This window comes from Populus nigra, chromosome 19 (genome assembly GCF_951802175.1).
Source record: "Populus nigra chromosome 19, ddPopNigr1.1, whole genome shotgun sequence".
Lineage (NCBI taxonomy): Eukaryota > Viridiplantae > Streptophyta > Magnoliopsida > Malpighiales > Salicaceae > Populus > Populus nigra.
Window position 1 is genome coordinate 1,995,930 of NC_084870.1, and position 20,727 is coordinate 2,016,656.

Here is a 20,727-nt window from a genome sequence, read left to right on the forward strand (position 1 = left end):
CTCGACTCGAATCTATAAGAACAAATCACCTTATTGAAGATGATTTACATGATATAATAATATATGGTTGCTTGCTAAGCTGGGCATAAATTCATGCCTGAGAGAGAGAGAGAGTTAATTATTTATCTTGTCATTACCAATGATCTTGCTCTTTAAATTTAATTACCTTAGGAAAATCAATTAACTCAGCATGTTTGAACTTGGAAGCGGAGGAGAGTACAAACGAAAGAGGACAGGAAATCGTCCGGCAATCAAGTGCCTGGATGTCAAACACAAGAGATCTTCAATGGTAGTAGTTATACATATAATATGCTTCCTTCCTCTTTATATTCAATTGTTTGTGACCCAGCAGCAGCAGGGGCATGCATTTCATGTTCAAGGAGCTTTAGATGCTGTTTGTTTTTGTGTTTTTTTAAAAGGATTTTAATTTTTTTTAATTTAAATTAATATTTTTCAATGTCAAAATTGATTTTTAAAAAATAAAAAAATATATTATTTTAATATATTTTTAAATAAAAAATATCAGTAAATAAACTCTCATTCACCTTTTAAATCAAGACTTTAGATGCCTGCCGACACACTGATGGCGCCCTCCGAGAAGCTATCCTGAATATCTCAAGAACTTTGAATTTGGAAGTCCTTTTCTTAGTGTCCATTCTTGATTTGTTTAGGCATATGTCGTCATTTATTGCTTCAAATTGTCACGAGTGGTGTCCTTTTTACTATAAAACATATGCATACATGTGAAAGGGCAGGTGATTTGTTTGAAATTAAAATTCAAAAACTTTGAATTTGGATTTAATTATATATAATTAGGGCATCTCATCAGAAAGTAGAGCTTCCGACTTCGGATCGTTTACCGAGTTTCCTTTGTTTTCAGCTTTCGTGAATAGTACTAAAATGACCTCTCATTGATCAAACTATATAGAACAATTTATAGCCTTCAAATTAAAGAATAAATAACTATATATATATAGACATTAATGATGATGATATTATCATGAAAATAATATATAGTTGTGATTGCTTAGGTGCACTTTGCAGTCAAGTATACGACTATAAATGTGATGGTAAAATTAATAGCCTCAATTGCCGGTAGAATTCAAGGAATAAAAAAACAATTGGGTATTTATTCCCTTGTTATTTTCATTGCTAATTCTAACGTGTTAATATTATTGACAGAATTATTGATGAAAAAAAAATTATAACTAATTAATGTCAGGAAATGTGTCAATAATATTTAAAGTTATAACTTATCACACGACCCCACCCTCTCCCCTCCCTCATTTCTTCTTCTTCTTCTTCTTCTTCTTTTTTCTGCAAAAAACAACACCCTTCTCCCCTCATTTCATCACAAATCAAGCTCTCATCATCATAAATCCGGCCACCCCAACACTTAGTCTATCAATATCTTTGTTCTGGTTCAATTTTTTTTTAAGATTCACCGTATCAAGTAAAAAAACCTACGTATTTTTTTGTTGTAACTCATTTTTTTATGTTAATTTTTTGGTATTTTTGTGTAGTATATGTGTGTTTACTTGTTTTATAACTTTTTTTTTCTATAGAAATATGTTGTATGAAAATATGATTTGTACATGTTAGGGTTTGTTTAAGATTCTGAAAAATTTTATTTATTTTTCATTGAATAAAATTGAGTTTGATTTTATAACTTAAGTGTTTTATAATAAAATAAATAATGAGTTATTTAATGGGTATGTTTCATATTTTATTAATTTTATTGTTATATATGGCTAAAGAATAAAGATAAAATATTGAGCAGCTTAGTATAATATGAAACTTTATGTTGTATATGGCTAATTTATTATCTTCTAGCCAAATTTATCATATATGTCGTCTCTCGGTGGACGTCGCAGGCAGGGACTAAAAATCCATAGTAAAAAATTAGAGTCACCACCTAGTAATTACAAAAAACCAAAAATCCTAAAGATAAAAACTAGTTTCAAAGATTTAGGTAAGAGATTAGTTGTGTTTAAAGAAAAAATGATGTCACTTTTACAACATCATTTTTTACGGAAGATTATCTTTACTACATGTTTTCTTCTAAATTTGTCTTTTTGATTGCCATATATTATTCTAATTATTTTTAACTTTTTTTATTTTTTTTTTATTTTTATTTCTAATTAATTTTTCAAAATATTGATTTCAATTTTTAAACACATTAGAAAATGAAACTGATTTTTAAAAGTAGAAGAATCGTTAAAGATGTTGATATTGAGTTTTAAAAAGAATTTTCATCGAAATTGATGTCATTTGTAGAGATGTGTAAAAAAGGAGGGATAAATAAAAATAATCATAACCTTTATATGATTTTAAAATTTAAACATACGATTATTAAAAAAAAAACAAACATATAAAAAATGATATTTATCCTTTAAAAAAAGGGTTTCATGAATAACAACGTTGGAACCAAATGAAAAATAAAAATGGATGTTTAAACCAAATAAATGATAAGAATTGGGCTTGAATCCTAGAAGTGGTGAAACTGAGCTTTGCCCTTTTATTATTATTATTTATTTATTTTGTAAAGAGATATTGTTTTTTGATTTTTTTTTGATATGTAGGTCCTATAAATCATTTTATTTGAACCAATTTTTTAATGATTTTTGATAAACTTGTTATCAAACCTAAAAAAATACATGCAAATAGAAATTTATATTTTTTTTTATACAAATGCTAAAAACACATTTTTTTTACAATGCTAAAACACATGCAAAAATAGTTTTTTTATGCTAAACATAATATTTAACAAAAACGAAATTCAACTATGCATAAGATAAATTTTCTTATGCTCTTTTTTTTTAATTTTTAGCCATATACAAATTAAAACATTTAATTTTTTTTATCCTTTTATTTTAATAGTTTATTTAAAATATCTCTCTCTCTTTCTCTCTCTCTCTCTCTCTCTCTCTCACACACACACACACACACACACACACACACACCTCCTTCGCTAGTTTACACATACACTCTACAAACACATATTTACAATTATCACCATTCAATAGCAATCATAACAAATAAAAATTTGCAGTCGACCTTCCGAAAGATACTGGACAAGATTTGGATGGTCAGAGGAGCTGTGGGAAGTGAACGAGAAGTGCAAGATCAATGGCGGCCAGTCGTCGGTGAGAAAGGAAAACTGACGGATCGGGATCAGGGTCAACCCATCTTTCTTCTTTGACTGACAGTGAGATTCAACGCTACCTGCAAAACCCAAAAAAAACAAACAAACAAAACAGTTGGTTTATTTCCATTTTAAGAGGAAGATAGGGTGTGGTGTGATGATCACGATGTTGTCCTGGGGGGTTGTGCTCGTGGTTGTTGCTGGTGTGGGAGTAAGGTTGTTGTCGATTTGAGAGGAAAAAGGTCACGGGTTTGGAGTGGGGCAGTGATGTTTTCTAGATGTGTTATGAGGCTGCTGTATTTGGATTGAGGAGAAGAAGGATTGGCTTGGGCCAGTACGATGGTGTGCTTATCAGAATCCAGCAGCGAGAGAGATGCACCGTATATGGTGGTTGGTGTGAGTTTTGGTTGCGGGTTGGTCGTCCGAGTGGTAGAGGAAATGGGAGAGGCTGAGGGTTTGTTATAATATATCTTGTGTTGAACGAGAGGCCGGCTAAGGGTTTGGTGAATCCATAGTTGGTTGGAGATTGGAGGGGCCACTGGGTTTTTGGGGGGCTAAGGCGAAATCGATGGCAATTTTGGTGAGGATTTGGGTTTCTATAGGGCTTGAACTGTTAAAACCAAGGCTGGCTGTGAGAGGGAAAAGTGATGGTTTGCTGTGATTTCGGGTTGAATGGACTGGGAGATTGGTGTGAGGTGAGAGAGGCTGTGTTATGGTAGGGACTGTTTATTTCGAGGGAGAAGATGGTAATGGTGGCTGAGCTATGGCCAGGCTAGGTTTTTGTTCGGGAGATTGGGGAATAAGAAAAAGATTAGAATGGTGGTGTGAGGCTGGAAGGTTTGAGCAAGAGGTTCTGTTGATGTTCTTGGCCGTGCAAAATGAGAAGCTCTCTGGTTCTTCTGATGTTGATCTTTTTTTTCTGTCTTGTTTGTGCTAGTGTTTAGTTGGAGAGGAGCAATCAATTGAAGGCAAGATTTTGGGAATTGATGCTGGAAATTTTGTGATTTGCAGGACATTGCTGATTTCATGGAACTGGGAGATTGATATCTGGACTTAATTGCTTGGGATTGTAATCGAAAACTTGAAATTAATTACGGGATTTTGAGGTTTTATTGCTTGATTAACTTGGACTAAAATGAATCAATTAAAGACAATTGGACTGAAACGGAATTGATTGGGCTGAGTTGATTGGAATGAAACAAATAGGACAGAAACGGAATTAAGCAAAAAGTCAAATTTTCCTCTTAATACTTAATAATTTTCATTACAGTCCTTTTCTTTTTAATTTTTCAATTTCACTCAATTAAGATGTTTAATTTTGAAGTTTCTTTTAATTTAAACCCTAAATTGAATTAATTTATCTTTCTAATTTCAATTTAGCACTTAGTTTTTTAATTGTGCTTCTAATAGAATATTGAATTAAATTATTCTTTTATATTTAATTATTTATTACAAATTCATTCTTGGTTCTCTCAATCTTCATTTCTTAACCTAAATTGACTCTCAATTTTAAATTATCTTTTCAATTAAACCCTTCACTGATTTTTAACTTGATTATTTATTTCAAAATCATCCTTGAATCTCAAGTTTCTTTTATTATTAGCCAAATTAAATCAATTTAAGATTTTTTTTTATCAATTTCCTCTTCAGTTTAAAACCTTCAATTGGAACCCCAAAATTCTCAAACTTCATTTTTTTCATGTGATATGTGATGCTTAATTATTGACCAATTTCAACCCTAACTATTTTTTATTTTTTGTATTTTTAATGATTTTTCATGATTTTAAAAAATTAAATAAAAAACAATGAAATGATTGGAATTAACTAGGCTTATTGAAAATATATTTTTTTGGATTTTTTTTTAAAATGTAGAAAATATAAGGATAAAATATTAAGTTACAACAATATCAATGAGATTTTCAATCGTAAAACGTTAGTGAAATGAACTAGTAAAATAACTAGGAATTCAAAGAGAAAATTATATTATTATAATTAGGTTTAAAGAGCCAATTATTTGTTACAATAGTTCTAGCTTGGTCTTTTATATTGATATATTGTGATTAGCATTTCATTAATTAATATGGAATAATTAAGCACAACAAATTATATTTTATTTAACATTTTTTTTTGTTATAAAATATGTAGAGTTAGAGCATCTCTAATAGAAGATGCTATTCAAAGAGGTAAATTGATAAAATAACATTTTAAATGGTATAGTTATAGTTTTTTTTTTTACCATGTATACCCCAATGGAAAAAAAACCATTTGAAAAGCCAATTTTATTAGAGTGAAATAAATAAGTGTTTTATTTTTTTTAATGATTTTGATGTTATTTTTTTTTCATATGGCTATATTTAATTAGCTTATTCTTTTGTTGGCCCCACTTTGTTAGTTTTGACTCTTTTGAGAGATATGTAGGAATAATATTTGTGGGAAATAAAAGACATTTTAGCATTTTGTTTGGCTTTCCCGTTGGAGTATGAAAAACAAGGAAAAAAAATAATCAAAATATGACTTTTTTATTTTTAGCTATCCATTTAGCAGCTCCGTTGGAGATGCTCTTAGGTAGGTTATCCATAGGATGGAGGCATGGGGTGGCTGGTAGTGGACCGGCCCTAGCAAAAACGTTTTTTCCCCTACCTCTCTCTTTAGATAATTTTAAATTTTGGTCTTAAAGTTAGTAAATTTTAACTTTTGGCCCCTCTTGAAATCTAATATCCTCGCTATCCAATATTTTATGATAGAAAATATTGCATCCATATAATTGTTCTCATATTATATAATTTTTTTATTTGAAATAACTTCTATGGTATTTTATGTTGGAGTTGAATCTTAGAGTCTTTTTAAGATTTCATTTCATTTTTGTTTGAGAATATAAGTAGTAACTCTATAACATATTGTGAAATGAATTTTTTTTTCATAATATAACAAATGAAACATTAATTGGGCCATGATAAAAATATTTTGTGTTGTTTTTACAAGCTATTTAATTTAATATATTAATAATTAAAATTGAATAATAAAAAAACTGATTTAAGATAAAATATGGCATTAATTTGGTGCATGTCAACCAAAATATGCTATGAAGATTTATTATCATACAAGCACTAGGTGTATGAGAATAAAACAAAATTTTTTTTGTTTATTAATTATGGTATTAAGATAAATTATTATAAATGCAATAGCTCATGTGAATAAAAAAAAAAATTAAGCCATTAGTTCAATGAATAACATTTCTATAATTTGATGGTAAGATAAAACAATGAAGTGTAGTAATTAGTAATTACATCACGAACAACTTAAAATAATTTGATACATTCTTAGTACACATCCCAACACAAGTAGAAGCAGAAGTAATAGGATAACAACACGAGAAAACAATTTGATGGTCAAAATAGGATAAAACACAATAAATCTAATTTATAATTTTAAAATTCTATTATGATTTGTCTTTTTAATAAGTTTATAATTTCTTAAATAAGTTTTAAAAGCAACCAAAACAAACAAGAAATATCAAAATAAAGAAAAACTAACAAAATCATAAACAAACTAGGATAAAAAAAATACCAATCTCAATATTTGATTTCCTAAACTAAATAGGAAAAAAAACACCATACAAAAATATTTTTCTCAACTAAATAGAAAATAATAATAACTAAGAAAAATAATTTTTTCCTAAAAATTATTCAGGATTAGTTTTTCTAGGTTGGAGAGAACTCATCTTCGAGTTTTGTCATCATACTGCTACTGTTATTGATCACTTAAAACGATGTTGGAGTTCTTGCTCTCCTTTAACTTGTTCCATATTGACTCGAATAATGTAGGCAAACAATTATTTTTTATAACACATTTAATCTTTACATAACCATTACTAAACTAAGATGTGTTCCATATTGTACCCTCACTCACATTATTCGGACTTCTCTTCCTTTTCCTTTGGACTCTCCACCTTCTCTTCCTTTTCCTTTTCTTCATTCTTCATCATTTTGAATAAAAACAACATATTTTCTTTTTTGCTTACAACAATCATCTACTCTCTCTTGGTTGCTACTATTATACACTTTACTTTTATACTGAGGATATATGAATGACGTCGACCATCATGTATGATAGTCTTATCATATTGACATGACTTGTCCAATAGTATATGACACATATCTATAGATACCACATCATATCAAATATTATCAAAATATTTTTTATTTATAAAAACCAAATGAGACAATGATTGCCCACAATTATCTCAGTATGGTTATCATTCTCTTTTTATTATTACACCCTTTGCCTAGAAATTTATGCTAATAGCCCTAGTAGCCTGTTGTTTCTCGAATGTCAAAACCCTATGATATGCCTTTAAAACTCTCTACAAAGACTACAAGCATAACACGTCCTGGATAGACCATCATAAACTACTCAAATATTTCGTCACTAGTGGCTCTTTCATTTTTGTCAAGTCATTTTTGGCCACTAATTAATAAAACTCATTAGTATAATCATTAATAAATTTACCTTATTTAATACCAATTGATACAGAGCTCTGATAATAATCAACACATGTAAGAGCACAAGATAAAGGACAATAGCAAGAGAAAATATATTAATCATCAAAATAGAATAGAACATAAGAATCATAATTCATAGTTTTATTGCTCAGTGAAGAATCTATTATAGTATGTTTCTTTAATAGATTTATAATTCTTTAAATAAGTAAAAAACTAACCTAAACAAAGCCCAAAAATTAAAAAACTAAGAATAATAATAACCAAGAAAATAATTTTTCTTTAACAATTCTCTTCATCAGTATCTCATAAAAATCTAATCATGATCCTTCAAAAGAAAAGAAAAAAATAGAAAAGGAGTTGGCATGCCAACTATACAAGATTCAATTATAACTAGAGACATTATCTCTGTGATCACTTGCAGCAGTATAAATCTCCTAGGGCAAGACCCTAATTCATTCATCTTTATACCAAACAACCCATGGCATCAACATATTCTTACATGTTTTTTTCTTTGTTTGTTTTTGTCTCCAGTACTTCGCAAGTCTCATATGCAAGACATCCTAAGACCCAACTTGACTTGTCTGCCGACTTGGCAAGTTTCCAAGCAGAAAGGCGGATAAGATCTTTCAACTTGTCCCCTAAGCAAGCCGTCAACATAGATGCCTTTGATGATCTTCAAGCTTCGAACAGTTGTGCACCAAAAATAGCTGAGAAACAATTCCAATTCCATGTTCTTGGTAAACCAGGGCCTTCTGTTCAAGAGTTTGGTCATTATCGCCTTCCGCATACTACAGGTGCAAGGTAATTAAGTCAGAAATGTATTGAATATGCACATAGATTTTCAGCCAACTAATTGTAATTAATGCTGTTAAGTGTCTGCTGCTTGTTATTTGCTGGATGTTCTACTTCTTCGAATTGTTGGGTAACAAGAGTAGTGATCCTGCTGTTATATGGTTGACAGGAGGGCCAGGATGTAGTAGTCCTTTGGCCTTGTTTCATGAAAATGGTCCTTTCCACATTGAAAACAATCTGTCTCTTTCATGGAATGACTACGGTTGGGACACGGTATCTATTATTGCAGTGCTATAACATTTCTGATAATTTTTCTCTATAAATTTCAAATGCCCTCTGCTATATATCATAAGCAAGTTTTTTGTACCCTTTGATTTAGGAATGTTATTGTTCTTCGGCAGGCATCAAATATTATATTCGTTGACCAGCGTACTGGAACTGGCTTTAGTTATATAACAGATCCGAGCGACATTCGCAACGACGAAAATGGTGTCAGCAATGACTTGTATGACTTCTTGCAGGTGAGTTTTCTTTCATTTTACATTATGAGTTTGCTCACATTTTGACAACATAAGAAATTTTCCTTAATTGATATACATACATACATACATACGTACATAGATATCTTCATGATCTCTCCCTGTGATTCTATACGCATTTTTCAAAGAGCATCCTAAGTTGGTGAAAAATGAGTTTTGACATAACTGGAGAATCTTATGCTGGGAACTAAATCCCTACATTGGCTTCCCGGGTTCACAAAGGAAACAAAAACAAAGAAGGAATTCATATAAACCTCAAGGTATGCACCCGTTGCGCTCAAATATTGCTTCTTTTACAGTTGTTTCACCATTGCTTAATTTGATTTCTAGTTTTTCAAACGTCTAGAACTTTTGTTCAATAGGGTTTTTGCCATTGGCAATGGTCTAACTCAGCCTGATATCCAGTTCAAAGCATACACTGATTTTGCTTTGGAAAACAAGTTAATCCAAAAATCTGATTATGATTCCATTAACGAGTTGATCCCGGTCTGTGAACAGGCAATTAAAGATTGCGGTACTTGTTCTTACTTTGGTTTCATTTTCACCGAGTACAAAGCATGTACTGAACCAGTGCTTGGTTTTACTCTCTCCTTGGTTGATTATGTATTAAACTGAAAACTCTCTTGCCAGGGACTGATGGCGTATATACATGCGAAAATGCAATGGTGGCGTTGTTTATGACGCGATGGTAAGGGACTGGATGAGAAACCCTGCATTAGGAATTCCTGCTCTCCTTGAAGATGGTATCAGGTTGCTTATTTATGCTGGAGAGGAGGATCTCATATGCAACTGGCTTGGTAAATCTATATGGTATAACAACCTAATTAACCTTGTATTTATCAGTGATTGCATTCTTGATGTGCTTGCTTTTTTCAAGGAAATTCAAGGTGGGTTAATGCATTGGCATGGTCTAGGAAGAAGAAAGCCTTCGGAGAAGCTCCCACAGTTCCATTCGTTGATGAAGGAAAAATGCAGGACAGCTAAAAAGTCTTGGTTTCCTAAAGGTGATTCTCTACCCGTTGTTTTTCTCTATTGCTTTTGTGCGTGTCTTGGCGATATTTACTTCTTTCTCGAACAACTCTGATGTCTATAACTACCAGGTTCACAATGCTGGTCACTTAGTTCCAATGGATCAGCCAAAAGCTGCATTAACAATGCTGAAGAGCTGGTTGCAAGGAAATCTGTCTCTCCCTGGTAACTTGCGTCTGCTGTTTTAGCATGTTCAAGCATTGTCTCACATCTATGGTTGTCAGAAATGGCGTTTTGTGAACTTCTGGTATGATAGATTCTTCTAATCTAAATATTCATGCTATCAAGTCTTAGGAGCTACAAAATAAAAAGCACCTACATTTTTCACGCAGATGTCTCCAGAGTGAACTCAATTAGTTTGCGATTGGTAATCATTAAAGACCCCAACGCAATTCAGAATTGAAGTAAAAGAAACCAGTTTGAGCAATTTGACAGGATTGATAATATCAACAAGCTATCAGATACGAGATTAGGAAATCTATGCATTATTACATGTCCGAGAAATGTAGCCTGTTACATAAACAAAAAGCAGGCCATGCTCCTAAAGAATGACAATTTGCAACATTTGATACGATACAAAGATATCGCTGAATGCTTAAACCAACGCATGGTTTAAGACTGTAGTAACTCTTGATACACAACCAATTTACTGAGAGAATGATAAAATCGATCCTATCTAACATTTACATTTTGCAGCAGTTAAATACATATACAAGATAAAAAATATTTGTTTTGAAATCCTAAACTATAGAGCAGTTCAAAACTGCTTCCTAGCTTTAAAGGCTGTTGCAATCTGTACAATTTGTTTGAATAATTCAAAATAGAGAAACTACGGGACTGTTACAATCTGTTGCAATCCATTGAGTTGTGATATACCCCCTCAAGATGGAGCTCGAGATAGAAGTCCAATCTTGGATTTGAGATCTAGAAAACAGATATGGTAAAGAGGCTTGGTGAGTGGATCATCAAGTTGATCTGTTGAGGATATATGTGCAACATGAAGGACACTATTTTGTACCTGGTCCCTGATGAAGTGATAATCGATGGCAATATGTTTCATTTTGGAGTGAACCACGAGATTGGAGCAGAGTTGGGTAGCTCCAACATTGTCACAGTATAAGATTGGACAACACGGAAGTTGAACATCTAGATCAGTCAGAAGATAGCAAAGCCAGTTGAGCTCAGCTGCTGCATTCGCTACTGACCTGTATTCCGCTTCAGTTGAAGATCTTGCAATAGTTTTTTGCTTTATAGAACTCCATGAAATGAGATTGCGACCAGGATATATGACATATGCACTGGTAGATGAGAAATCATCTTTGTCACCTGCCCAATCTGTGTTTGAATAGGCATGTAGATTTAATGGGGACCTACGATGTATTTGGAGGCCATAATTAATAGTTCCACATAGATAGCGTAAGAGGCGTTTAACAATGCTCCAATGATCAGTTGTAGGAGTGTGCATGGACTGAGAGAGCTTGTTAACCGCAAATGCAAGATCTGGTCTTGTAATCAAGAGATATTGAAGGCTGCCAACAATTGTTCTATACTTAGAGGGATCAGGTAAGGCAATGCCTAATTTTAACAAAGGTGGACTAGTTGGAATAGGAGTGAACACAGGTTTGGCATCTGCCATATAAGTGCGAGCTAAAATATCCAAAATGTAACGCCTTTAAGATAACAAAATTCCATGCTGATTTTAAATGACCTCCACGCCTAAAAAATAAGATAGCTGTCCAAGATCCTTAATGGAAAACCGATTAGCAAGAACAACCACAAAGGAGTCAATCATAGTAGTGTTGTCACCAGTAATTATTAAGTCATCCACATAGACAAGGATATACATTTTCTGTCCAGCAGTATTGAGAATAGATAATGATGTATCCGTATGAGAATTTCTGAAACCGGAATGAAGAAGGAAAGTGCGAAGTTCATGATACCATGATCTAGGTGCTTGTTTGAGGCCATAAATTGCCTTTCGAAGTTTGCAGACATAGGATGGATGATCTTGATCAACAAAACCTTGTGGTTGTTGCATATGGATAGTCTCGGAGAGATGGCATTGAAAGAAGGTGTTGTTGACATCAAGTTGGCGTAAATTCCAACCCCGAGATACAGCAAGGCTGAGGACCATATACACTGTTGTTGGTTTTACGACAGGGCTGAAGGTGTCAAGATAGTTAACACCCGGTCTTTGGTGAAATTCTTTTGCGACCAAACATGTTTTGAACCTGCCAATAGAACCATCAGTATTACGTTTAATCCAAAATATCCATTTACATCCAACTATATTCTGTGTAGAATCAGGTGGAACAAGTTCCCATATTCCATTTCTGACCAAGGCATCACATTCATCAGACATGGCTTGACGCCACCTGGGATTTAGAAGAGCTTTAGTCACGATGGTTGGTTCAAGATCATTGGATGTGGAGAGTCGGGTATGAAGATTTAGCTTAGTTATGGGTTTATGAATGTCATTCTTAGCTCGGGTGGTTATGGAATGAATAGGAAGGGTAGGAGTTTCAGGTGGGGGATGGAGTGGTGAGGTTGTATCGGTTGAGGATGTTATGGAAAGGGAGGTTGTGTGGGTGACGATGGTGGATGAAAGCTGTATTGGATTGTATGGTGGAGTTACACTTTGAGGTTGCTGAGGATTGAAGACTTCAGATGGCATAGTGAGTGGCTATTATGAAATGGGTGAAATAACTGTAATTGGTGCAGGAATCCAAGTGGTGATGGGATTGGAAAGTGGAGTAGAGGATAAGCCCGATAGTGAAGAGAAGGGAAACTGAGACTCAATAAATTTGACATGTCTTGAGACCTAGATTCTGGAGATGGAAGGATCAAGGCAGTATTAGGTACTTTAAGTGAGAGAATACCTAAGGATAACACATGGCTTGGACCGTGATTTAAGTTTATGTGAGGTGTAAGGGCGGAGCCAAGGGTAGCATAAGCAACCAAAGATCCGTAACTTGGAGTAGTTTGGGGTTGTTAGAGATATTTTTTGGTAGGGTGAGGACAGGTTTAAAGTGGGAGTGGGCATTCTATTGATGAAATAGATGGTTGTGGCAAAGGCATAAGTCCAATAGGAATGAGGGTAAAGAAGCATGTGTGAGAAGGGCTAGACCTGTTTCAAATATGTGAAGATGCTGTCTTTTAGAGTAACCATTGTGTTCAGGTGTGTGAGGGGGAGTTGTGAGATGAGAGATACCATTGATGGAAAGAAAATTAGCTAGAGAGATATACTCACCACCATTGTCAGAGTAGAGAGTTTTAATGGTGGAATTAAAGTGTTTTTCGACAATGGCTTTGAATCTTATGAAAACTTCTTTGACATCAGATTTTTTTTTGAGTGGGTAAAACCAGATATATTTAGTGAAATGATCAATAAATATAATATAATATTTAAAGCCATGATAGGAGAAAATTGGTGAGGTCCACACATCAGAGAATATAATTTCAAGTTGGAGAAGGGCAACTTGTGGCTTTTATTGCCAAGACAAGCATTACATGAGTAATTGGAAGATAAAGAGAAAGATAAGCCTAAATGATTGCTAGAAACAATATGTTTGAGAATTGAAAAAGCTGGATGGCCTAGGCGATGATGCCAATTGAAGGATGTGGGCTAAAGAAGAGGAAGAGGGCCACTAATAGACACCATCTTTAGTTTGTCCCTGTGCAGTGTTGTCCCGGTATGAAGTTCTTTAATAAGAAAAATGGATGGTAAGAATTCTATGGAAATATTGTTAGAAGTGAAGAATTGTAAAATAGAGATTATGTTCTTTTCCATAGAGGGAATACATAGAACATTGTTTAATATAAATGTGGAGAGGAGTTTTGAGAGGGGTAGAACAAGTGTGAGTGATAGAACATTGTTTAATATAAATGTGGAGAGGAGTTTTGAGAGGGGTAGAACCAGTGTGAGTGATGGGAAGAGTGGATCCATATCTGATCATGATGTCATCAGTACCACTATATGGAGCATACAGGGAGAGATTGCTTAGATCTGAGGTGACATGGTGTGGTGTACCACTGTCCAAAAGCCAGGATGGCGTGGTGAAGGGATGGGTGGCAAGGTGAGCTTGTGGTTGCCATGGTGTTCCTTGTTGGGGAGAGCTGGATGTGGGTAAAGGATGAACTGGTACAAGGCGAAATGAAGGACACCGGTTGGCAGTGTGACCTTGAATCCTGTAAATTTGGCAGTGACCAAGATATGGTCTGGAAGGATGATGAGAGCCTGTGATGAAATAGATCTTGTAATGGGTACAACAGGTGAGCGGTTGGAAGAGTTGTAGGATGAGTGCCAGTAGTTTGTGGTATTGCCACAGGGTGGAGAAGGACGCCAATTTTTGGCATTGGTTCTATATGTGGGATTGGTAGTAGCTAGAAAATGGTGTGGCTTAGATGGGAGATTTTAAAAGGAGGCCTCAAAATTGAGAAGTTTTTCGTGAAGTTCTTTAAATGTGACGGAGGTATCTCTGGCCTGGACAACATGAACTAATTATTTGTAATCATCACCGAGACCATCAAGTATTTTGTCTGTGATTTCTTTTTCATCAAGGGAGGCGCCAAAAAGAGCAAGATTATCTGCTTGTGTTTTGATAGTTTGCATAAACTCAATGATGCCAAGGGAGCCTTTGGTGGTGTTTTTGAGTTGGTTTTTGATTTGTTTGATGCGGCCGCAAGAGGGTTTAGCATAGGTGTTTTCTAGAATTGTCCAGGCTTGGCTAGAGGCGGTGGTTTGAGCTATGAAAGGTATAATAGTGGGTGAAATGGAGCCAATAACAGCGTTGAGAATCAGTTGATCCTGTCGGGTCCATAGAGTGTAATTAGGATTGGAAATGGTGGTATTGGCTTGAGTTGGTAGCTGGCGGGCATGGTTTGGAGCCATCAATATAGCCAAGAAGATCATAGCCAATGAATAAGGTTTGAAACTGAAGTTTCCAAGAGAGGTAATTGGTAGAGGTGAGTTTGAGAGGGGTTTGAGCAACAATATTGATACTGATGAGAGTTTGGTGTGATTCATTGGTGTTGAGAATGGTTGCAGGATTGGACTCTGTAGCCATGAGTGTTAATGAATAGGGGGAAGAAAAAAAACTGGATCAGTTTAGGGCTCTGATACCATGAGAGAATGATAAAATGAATCTTATCTAACATTTACATTTTACAGCAGTTAAATACATATACAGGATAACAAATATTTGTTTTGAAATCCTAAACTATAGAGCAGTTCAAAACTGCTTCCTAGCTTTAAGGGTTGTTGCAATCTATACAACTTATTTGAATAATTCAAAACAGAGAAACTACGGAGTTGTTACAATCTGTTGCAATCCATTGAGTTGTGATATTTACCACCAACTCTAGATAGTGATAAGCAATGGTTTAGAATATGTATATACAGATGTAAATTAATGCTTTTGATTTCTCAAGTGTGGTAAACGAATTCAGCAGCAAAACAAATGATCACTTTAAACCATATATCTCCAACCCACAAGACCTCCTTGCTAAGGAACACAAGATATATGGAATGTTTCTTGCAAAATAGATAAGCTTTATCATTCAAAAGATGGATGGATAGATGAATTAAGAAGCTACTGGTTTTACCCCCTCCTTCAGTGATTCAATTGCAAGCTTGAAACCAGACCTCAAAGGCACACTAGCGACAACTTGCAATTGTCATGCAGTACCATTTGATGCGGTAAATGTTTGTTTGGAATCAATTCTTTACTATGATTGAATTTGAATATAGTGTTCAATTTGAATTCAAATCATTAATATGTTGAATTCACATATTTATAAAAGATAAAATTCAATTCATTTTGGTTTTTATATTACTCTCATTACCTTCATCTTATTTTTTCAAAAGTCTTTCAAAAAATAGATATGTAGATAGATATTATAAGAAAGCTAGTTTTAACATTAAATTTCTCTTCTTCAGAATTGTAAATTAGAGAGGTTGACCTCTTATTTATTTTTGTACAATTTTTAAAGATTGAATTTCATTTGAAATTCAATTATTAACATTGAAAATGGTTTCAAATATGAGATTTCATTAAACTCTGAATTGAATTCAATTTAAAGGGTTTCAAACATGTTTGGAGTGTAAGAATCCTAAAAACTATAATCAAGATCGAATCCTAACTCAAGAAAGCTAAAATTAGATTTGATGAAACTAACCCAGTGATTACTTGAACCAAAGTTATAAAGATTGAACACCATAAAGAATGAATCTTTGATAACTTCTGAATTGTTCAATGAACAACCAAGAGCAAGAGAAATCATCTTCAATATTATTTCTGAAAATCAATGAGTTCTCATAACTTACAAATCAAATAAAATATTTATAGTTTAACAAAATAAACCCTATTGGAATATTAAGCTGAAATCAAAACCCAAATATATAATAGTTTAAGAGTATTTTAAAATAAAATAACAAAACCCAACTCTTAATAAAAAAAAGCCCAACTTGTATAGTGATTTTGACCCTTATCGAAAAGCCTTTTTCTTTTAATATATTTGATCACTATGAAGTTTTAACTCAATAGAAAACAAGGCCTTTAAAGTCTCATGAAATTTTTTTAGCTTGATTCAACTGTTAAATTAAAAGTTATAACCATTAACATAAAGTTGTGTAGTCAAGCTCTAATACATGTTAAACAACCCTATAACTTGATTGTACCACATTGATCAAGACTTGATCTTTCTTTGAACTCAATTGCATGCTTGATTGAAAAAAAAAACTTCATGCTTGATGCCATATTAGAAAGAATTATCAAGCTTGTTTGGCCCAAATGTCATGAATCAACCAATTGAATACCTTTTTGATCTTCTTGGTTCTTGCCCTTATAATTATTTCAAATGACACATGCAATGAATTCTGTGGTGTTGCTCATGATTGTCATGATTCCTCTTTCCCTTAAAAGAATACAACATCAAATTATCACCTAAATAAAATGGAGAAATATTATAAATATTAAATGTAGCACTAATATTATACTCACCTAGAAGTTCCACTTATATGCATTATCATTAATTCGTTTAAGGACTTGGAATGAACCATCCTCTCTTATATGAAACTTAGATTGCCTTATTAAGAAAACTAAAGAAATCACAGCAATCACAACAGCACCATTTCCAGTCTAGTTGTCACCATTTATGTTAATACCAGATTTTGTGTATTCCATGATTTTAAGATCAGTTTTTTATTCTGTTACATATCTTTGAATGCGTAAACTTATGGTCTTGGGTTGTATAAAGATACAAAGTATGTACAGAGACAAGTGTGTGTTTTTATAATAAGAACAACCATAACAGTTTGCATCCTCATTATGGTATCAGAGCTGTAATCTCTACTGAGTATTTTTTTTTCCTCTTATCTTCTTTAACATAGTTGTCATCTCTACATCTACCATTGATTCACTCATCATCACCCTCAATACCGCCACCACCATCAACGAAAAACTCACCCCTTCCACCTTTCCTCAGTGGAGGGCTCAATTTGAGACATTACTCATTGGTTATGATCTCATTGACTTTGTCACTGGTGCAAAAGAATGTCTAGCTATTGATACAACCAACTCTACTGTCTCCAAAGCCGCGAACTCCCACTGGGTTTGCCAAGACAAACTCATCCTCTATGCCATTCTTGCCTCCACCTCTACAACTATCACCCCACTTCATACTTCATATAAAACATCTCATGAAGCTTGGACAACACTTACCCGTCTCTATATGGGAAAATCATGAACATGAATGATGCAGCTCAAGGAAAATTTAACCTTGAGCACTCGTGGAAATCGCACAGTTACTGAGTTGCTTTAAGCAATTAAAATGCTTGCTAACGAACTTGCAATCATCGATCATCCGGTTTTAGATGATGATTTAACCCTCTACATTTTCAATGGATTAAGCCTTGAATTCAGAGAAATTGCGGCACCCATTCGCGCTTGTGAGACTTCTCTGAAATTTAAATATCTGCATGATGTTCTTGTAGGTCATGAAAGTTATCTTTGACGGTTGGAGAATCAATCGGTAGCAATATTTGTTACCACTGCCAATTACTCTCATCGGCAAGGTGGCGCCACTGGACAATATAAACCAAGCACTAAGCTTTTCTTTCACAAGACTTGAAACAAAAATAGGTACAAAAAAAATTAGCTCACTTCCAGGCTATAGAAAATTTAAGCCTAAGTGCTAGTGGTGTGATCAAGTGGGCTATATAGCCAAAAATTGCCCAAAAATGCCTTCTACTAAATTCACTGCAAACTGTGCTGTATCCTCTCACGAAAAGAAACAAAAGTGGCTAGTTGACTCAACGACATCTCATAATATGACCACTGATCTCTTTAAATTGACGATGAATTCTGAATATGATGGTACTGATAAGGTGGTTATCGGTGACATATCAAGTTTGCCTGTGTCTCTTATTGGTTCATTATCTCTTGCATCGTCTAAACGTGTCTTTCAATTACGTAATACTCTCTGTATTCCTACAATTCAAAAAAATCTTATTTATGTTCATCATTTCACCAAACATAATAATGTTTATCTTGAATTTCATCCTATTTATTTTCTAGTGAAGGATCAGATCACGGGGGTGACACTACTCAAAGGCAATTATGAAGATGGTTTGTACCCATTTCTAGAAGATCTACCTCCAACCTTAAAAAATGTCATTGCCTATGTCCACGAACGTACCACCACTAATGGTGGTACAAAAAGCTTGGTCATCCATTGTCCAAATTGGTTTATCATTTAATTCACACTTTTTTCTTTACCCACAAATAAAAAAGAATCTTTATCTCTTTGTTCTTCACGTTCTCAAAATAAAGCCCATTGTTAGACTTTTAATAATCATGGTCTCATTAGCACTGCTCCCTTGGATTTGATTTATACAGATGTTTGGGGCCTATCACATGCAGTTGGTATTGACGGCTCTAAATATTATCTTATTTTTGTTAATCACTATACCAAATACACTTGGCTCTATTCTATGACTTATAAATCAACAATTCAAACAATTTTTTCGCAATTCAGAAATCTTGTAGAAAATAAGTTTAACACCAAAATAAAGAGTCTTTATTCTGACAATGGTGGAGAATATATTGGTCTCAAATCCTACCTTTTAGTTCATGGAATTAGTCATTATACGATCGCTCCTCATACCCCAGCAGCAAATGGTATGTCTGAAAGATGTCATTGACACTTTATTGAGATTGGTCTCACCTTACTCATAGATGCTCACATGCCTCTCTCATATTGGCCATATACTTTTCAAGCTGCGGCCTACCTTATAAATCGAATGCCTACCTCCACCTTGAACAATCAATCTCTGTTTGAAAAATTGTTCAAACAACTTCCAAACTATCTCAAACTTAAGCAATTCAGTTGTCTATGTTATCCATTAACCAGACCTTATAATATACACAAGCTAGAACCCAAGCCCATATCATGCGTATTTGTGGGTTACTCCCTCTCTCAAAATGCATATCTTTGTCTTAAGCCCAAAACCCGAAAGCTGTTTCACTCCCGACATGTCATCTTCCACGAAGGGGCCTTCACTTTTCAGACATCCTCCTCTACCACCTTCATGCTCATCTCACCTTCATCAGCAATTAAAGACTTCTCTGTTCAAATCTTTTTGCCTTATGTTCCCTTGCCTTCTCCTCATCCAACAAAATCTCTGGAATTCAGTGTTGCTGCCTCACCATTGTCTATGAATGGATCATCCCTTGCATCTCTTCCTCGCCAGGTAAGACTCCCTGCTCTCGTATTTTACTTTCCAACCAAATTCATCCATTTAAAGTGCCTGCCTCTGCTATTTTTGAGCACACTGACGTGCGCACCCACAGAATGACCATTCGATCCATGAATGATATTTACAAGCCCAAAATATCCTTTGTAGTCACTAAACACCCTCTTCCACCTTCTTTGGAACCTACAATTGTCTCTAAAGCACTCATTGATTCTAACTGGCGTAGTGTCATATCCTCTGAATTGACTGCGTTAATGTCTCACAATACATGACACCTAGTTCCACCTCCCTCTAATTGTAATATTATTGGATGTAAATGGGTGTTTTGGATTAAAAGGCATGCAGATGGTTCAGTTGATCGATTTAAGGCCAGATTAGTGGCCAAAGGGTTCAATCAGAGACCAGGACTGGATTACAAAGAGACATTTAGTCCTGTTGTAAAACCAGTGACCATTCGTACTGTCTTGACCATTGCCATTATGCAAGGTTGGTCTCTATGGTAATTAGACGTCAATAATGCCTTTCTGCATGGGTATCTCACTGAAAAAGTCTATATGAAGCAATTGCTTGGTTTCAAAAATCTGGAAAATCCACATCATGTTTTTTGTCTTACAAAGGCAATATATGGGATAAAACAAGCACCTCGTGCTTGGTATTCTGCTCTTAAACTGGCACTCTCAGAATTTGATTTCATCAATGCTAAATCTGACTCTTCTCTCTTTGTGTTTTCTGATGGTTTAATACTTGCACATTGCCTCGTTTATGTTGATGTTTTGATCCTCACTGGAAACAACACGCCATTTGTTGTAAGCATTATTGCCTAGCTTGGACAGAAATTCTCCATTAAGGATTTTGGGCCCTTACATTTTTTTCCTTGGTATTGAAGTCATCCCTACTGCAGATGGCTTATTTCTAAATCAGCATTAGTATATTCGAGACTTGCTTGCTAAAACAAGTATGGATGGA

The 20,727-nt window shown here is 34.2% G+C and overlaps 1 protein-coding gene and 1 pseudogene across 1 annotated transcript; both read left to right on the forward strand.

Moving 5' to 3' along the window:
- Nucleotides 1-3,484: 3,484 nt before the first annotated feature.
- LOC133680088 (serine carboxypeptidase-like 48) lies at nt 3,485-9,593 on the forward strand. Its single transcript, XM_062102908.1, has 6 exons — nt 3,485-3,599; nt 3,748-3,802; nt 8,179-8,448; nt 8,580-8,712; nt 8,841-8,960; nt 9,309-9,593. Exons 1-6 carry the CDS (start codon nt 3,485-3,487, stop codon nt 9,591-9,593), a joined length of 978 nt encoding a protein of 325 aa, XP_061958892.1.
- On the forward strand, nt 8,099-10,334 carry LOC133679187 (serine carboxypeptidase-like; annotated as a pseudogene).
- Nucleotides 10,335-20,727: the final 10,393 nt, after the last annotated feature.

Bases quoted from the DNA above. Each gene is read 5' to 3' on its own strand.
- LOC133680088 (XM_062102908.1), top strand. From the start codon at position 3,485: ATGGTGTGCTTATCAGAATCCAGCAGCGAGAGAGATGCACCGTATATG. The intron at 3,600-3,747 runs GTTTGTTATAAT...GGGTTTCTATAG, and splicing joins GGAAATGGGAGAGGCTGAGG to GGCTTGAACTGTTAAAACCA. The intron at 8,961-9,308 runs GTGAGTTTTCTT...TTTGATTTCTAG, and splicing joins ACTTGTATGACTTCTTGCAG to TTTTTCAAACGTCTAGAACT.